The 4848-nt window shown below is 57.8% G+C and overlaps 1 protein-coding gene across 1 annotated transcript; it reads right to left on the bottom strand.

The window, feature by feature from the left end:
• Positions 1 to 476: 476 nt before the first annotated feature.
• On the bottom strand, positions 477 to 3177 carry SIX6 (SIX homeobox 6). The gene is made up of 2 exons (XM_055717413.1): positions 2198 to 3177; positions 477 to 853 (listed from the first exon to the last, which is right to left on the bottom strand). Exons 1-2 carry the CDS (start codon positions 2767 to 2769, stop codon positions 685 to 687), a joined length of 741 nt encoding a protein of 246 aa, XP_055573388.1. The 5' UTR covers positions 2770 to 3177; the 3' UTR covers positions 477 to 684.
• Between the last annotated feature and the right edge of the window lie 1671 nt (positions 3178 to 4848).

The following is a 4848-nucleotide window of genomic DNA, read 5'->3' on the forward strand; positions in this document are numbered from 1 at the left end:
GTGGCCTCGGAGATCTGCTCTGCGTAAACCGGCGGGCTTGAGACCGACACCGTCATTTCAAAGCAGATGCGAGGGTCGTTCACCAAATATTTTATTATGGTTTTAGGCTGCTTCATACAGTTTCGTCCTGCACATGCTCTACAAGTCACCTGTGCACATAGAGAACAAGCCAAAAATAATAATAATAATTAATAATAATAATAATAGAAAAAATCTACCATAGCAATCCCTTAAATAAGTAAATAAACATTATATATATATATAAAAACCCTTTAAAGTAAAGCAAAACCCAACCAAAAGAACAACGTCTTTTCAACATGAAACATCCCCGCGGGATAAGAGCAGGAGCTCAGACATTTTGCAACTTGGCATTCCGTTTGTTTTGTTTTTTGTTTGTTTAAAGTTTTCTGGGCTTTCTTTAATATTTTTTTTTTTAGGCATCAATTCTGCAAATCCCTCGAAATAAAGGCGACAACGATGTTTATCACGTTTTTTAATGCAGTCTGCTACGGGACTGGGCGGGAGGCGCGGGCGGGCGGCATGTGGCTGGGGAGCGCCCCGTACCCCGGGTTTGGCGACCGCGGGCGGGCGATTGCCAGCCCCGCTGCTCCGGTCGCGTCGGCAGGCAGGCAGGCACCGGTTAGCTGGACCTCCCGCTCCCCCCGGTTTGTCATGGCGGTGGTGTCAGATGTCACATTCACTGTCGCTGGATGTGATGGAGATGGCGGAGGTGGCCGCTTTGCTGGAGAGGCTGGCCGCGGGGCTGGAGGCGGCCCCCACCGCCTCCCCGCCGCTCTCCTCTTCCGCTTGTAGCGAGCGCACCGAGCCCTGCGTTAGGACCTGCTGCTGTAGCCTGCAAGGAACCGGCACACACAGCATCACCGCCCGGCCCTCCGCGCCCCGGGGACCCGCCTGCAACCCCCGCTTCCCCCACACGGCCCCCCCGACCGGAGCCCCCACCTCCAGCTCACACCAGTTACCCCAGTCTGGCGGCTCTGCCGGGGCGCCCGCCCCAGGGCCAGCCCAGCTCCTCCGCCAGCACAGCTCGGGGCGGCTGTGACCCCCCTCCGCAACTTGTCCCCGAACCGGGCCTCACCCGAAGGGTCGGTGATTCCAGCAGCGTACCCCGATCCCGGTTCCCCCTCGTCAGATTTTACACCTGTCCCCCCCCAGGCGATGGGAAGGGGCTGCGGATGGTAGCGCCCCTTTCCCAGACGTGCGGCCGCCCGGCTGCGCGCAGTGGCCCGTGGGGCTGCGGGGTGACAATGCGAATCCCGCTCCGGGCTCCTGGAGAGGAGCTAACGGGGGACACTGCTCCCTTCCCCGCTTCCCGGGGCACCTGCTTCTGCCGCTAGTGCTGGGTAGCACCGTGCATTTAGAGCCGTGATTTTTTTTTTTTTTTAAGATTAAAAGGGAAAAAAAAAAAAAAGAGGAGTAGTAAAGAAATAAGAAAAATATCCCAAGAAACGATGCCGGCTGGCTCCGGCTGAGGTTTAGGGCAAGGCGGCTCCCTGCAAGCGAGCAGGGTCCGCAGAGCGGCATTGCCGGCTCCGCTCCGGGTGGACATACATGAATCGGGTGCGTCTATGTCCGGGCAAAACTTTGCAGCGGGGGTCGCTCCGCTTGGCCGCTGCTTGCGGCCCTTCTGCCTCCAGGTCCTGCCGGGGTCACGGCAGCTTCGCCGCCCACGGTGCCCGGGCGGGCTGTCGCCTTCCCCCCCGCCCCGGTCCCCCAGGAGCGGCCAAGGGGGAGCCGGGGGGAGGACCCCCCCCCCCCCCCCTTTTTTAAATAAATAGATAGATAGATAGATAGATAGATAGATAGATAGACAGACAGACAGACAGATAGATAGATAGATAGATAGATAGATAGATAGATAGATAGACAGACAGACAGACAGACAGACAGACAGACAGATAGATAGATAGATAGATAGATAGATAGATAGATAGATAGATAGATAGATAGATAGATAGATAGATAGATACATAAAAGAGCCGTAGGCTTTTCCCAGTGCTCTTACTTTATGTCGCTGCATTTCCCGGGGAGAAACTTCCCGGGCTCGTTTCCCCGTGTCCCGAGGCAGGGCTGGCCGCAGTGCCCCGCACCGGCCCCCACAGCCCCCCGGCCTCGGCGGGCGGGGGCAAAGCCTCCCTGAAGAGGGGCCCATGCCCCGACGGGACGGGCAGCCCCTTACCTGTTCTTAGCGGCTGCTGCCCTGTCCCTTTGCCTGCGGTTTTTGAACCAGTTGCCCACTTGCGTGGGGGTAAGTCCCGTGGCCTGAGCCAGTTCCCGCTTTTTGCTAGGGTTGGGGTAAGGGTCCTGCAGGTACCACTCCCGCAGCAAATGCCTCGTCCGCTCCTTGAAGCAATGCGTCTTCTGCTCGCCGTCCCAGATGGTGCGGGGCAGCGGGAACTTCTTCCTCACCCGGTACTTGTCCACGGGCCCCAGGGGTCGGCCCCGCAGCTTCTCCGCCTCCTGGTAGTGCGCTTCCAGCCAGAGGGCTTGCAGTTTGGCGTGGGACTCCTTGGTGAACTTGTGGTTCTCCAGGATGTGGTAGAGCTCCCGGTAGTTCCCCGTGTGGAAGGCCACGATGGCCCGGGCTCTCAGCACCGACTCGTTCTTGTTGAGGGCCTCGCAGGCCGCGGGGGCCACGGGCAGGGACCAGAGGAAGCGCCCCAGGCGCTCGATGTCCCCGCTCTCCTCCAGGGTCTCGCATACCCCGGCCACCTGCTGCGGGCTGAAATTGAGGATGGGCAGCTGGAACATGGAGACGGCGCCGGGCTCCGCTCCGCGCTCCGCGCACCCCCGACGATGCCCGCCGCCGCCGCGCACACCCCCGCGGCGGGGAAGCGGGCAGCGGCCCCCGCGGCCGCCCCTCGCTCCGCTTCTGCCTCCGCCGGCGCCGGCGGAGCTGCCGCGGGAGGGACGGCGGAGGGCGGAGAGGCGATGGGGAGCGCTCGGCGGCTCCGGCGACTGGGGGCGGTGGGCAGGGGCGAGGAGGAGGAGGATGGAGCAGGGGGGAGGGCGGGCGTGGGGGGAGGGCGGGAAGGGGGGAAAAAAAGAGGGAAAAAAAAAGGGGGGGGAAAAAAAGGAAAAAATAAAAGACACAAGCCCAGCTCCGCGCCGCCGCCGCGCTGCTGCGGGAGCGGCTGATTCGCTGCCGGGCTCGGCAGATTGGCTCCCGGGTTTCCATGGCGGGGCTGCCACTCACTGCCAGCCGCTGCCAATCACGGCGGAAGGCCCCCGCCGCCGGCCGCAGCACCTCCCCGCCCCGCTCCCCGCCCCGCTCCCCGCGGCGCCCCGTCCCGTCCCGCTCCGCGCCCCAGGGCCGCCACCCCGCCGCCGCTGCGGGCAGGGGAGAGCGGTAGGCTGGCGGGGCGGGGAGGGGGCACCCGCTGCGGTTTGCTGCCTGAAAGTTGGAGGGAGCGGTCCCAGCAGTGGGATAGATGGCGGGGACCCCCCCCGCCCCTCCCCGGTACAGCCGGGCGCTCCGGCCCCGTGCTGCACGCACGGAGCTTGGCGCAGCCAGGGTCGGAGAGGGGAGTAAGGCAGAGCTGAGAAATCAGTTAAAAAACCGGCTGTGTAACAGTAACAGTGATGCTGGGAGTGTCGGGTGACAATGGATGCAGCGGGAGGACCGCGAGAAAAGCCAAGATTTAGGGAAAAAACTCTCCCCCTTGCCCCTATAGGTGTCTTCCCGTCTCTGTTACGACAAGGCATTATCTGCAAAAAGCCCAGCGCCCTTCTCCGTTCAACTAAATTATTATTATTATTATTATTATTATTATTATTATTATTATTATTATTATTACCACCATTACTATTACTATTATTATTCTTCTACATTTAAAAACTTATTGTTTTCGGCTGAATGGTCCTGAATAGACGCCGAGAACAGTCGCGGGGAGTGAGAAGTCATTTGTAGGTCAGGACAGCGACTTACACAGATTTCAGGAATCTTTTGAAATATTGATCACCTAGTAGTAATCATTCCCCGCGGGTTCCCCCCGCCCCGCGCCCCGAGCGAGCGGCTGCCGGTGGGGGGCGAGGTGAGCGCCCGGCCGCCCCCTCGTAGGAGCGGGGCTCCCCCAGCCGAGCCGGGGCAGGGATGAAACCGCTTTCCGGGAAGCTGTGAGGACAGGGTTTGTTTTCTGGAGAGAAGGGCGGGGGGAGGAATCAAGAAGCCATTCTTTATTCTACATATAGCCGCTCAGTGGCAATTTCTTCCCGAGAACATTAGGGACCATGCTCGGAAAGGCAGCATATATTTTGAATTAAGATCAGTATGTTCTCTCCTCTGCTTTTTGCAATGCATTTTTTTTTCCCTAGAACGCTTGTCAAAGAAATCCCTTCTTAATTTGATATCTTGTTACTGTCTCTTTCCCCCTTCTCTTTTCTTCTCCACCCCCCCTTTTTTTTTTTGTTTTCCTTTCTTCCCTTCTTAAAGAAAGCTTCTTTGCTAGTTGCCCGTAGACCGAAATTAAACAGATTTACATTTTCTCCAATCATTTCTCCGCAGAAATGGAGCTGGACTGGGGCTCGCTGTCTTTTCTTTAGTATCAAGTACAATTTGTCTTTTGCTTGTGAAGATTTGGTAAATCAGAAGGCAGATAGATAGCGCAGATGGTCGGAGGTGTCGGGTCAGATTATGGTACGCCTCAGTACAGTGCTAAGCTCATTCTGACGGAAAACCCTGATATTATTTTCACAGATCTACACAGTTCACTTGAAAAAAACCCTTCGAGCCATTTACATCATTTATGTGAGGCTCACAGCTAGCGGGATGGAAAAGCTTTCAATACTGCTCATTTTCATAAAACCCGACAGAGCTGGGGAGACATAAAA

Source organism: Falco cherrug, chromosome 7 (assembly GCF_023634085.1).
Source record: "Falco cherrug isolate bFalChe1 chromosome 7, bFalChe1.pri, whole genome shotgun sequence".
NCBI classification, from domain to species: domain Eukaryota; kingdom Metazoa; phylum Chordata; class Aves; order Falconiformes; family Falconidae; genus Falco; species Falco cherrug.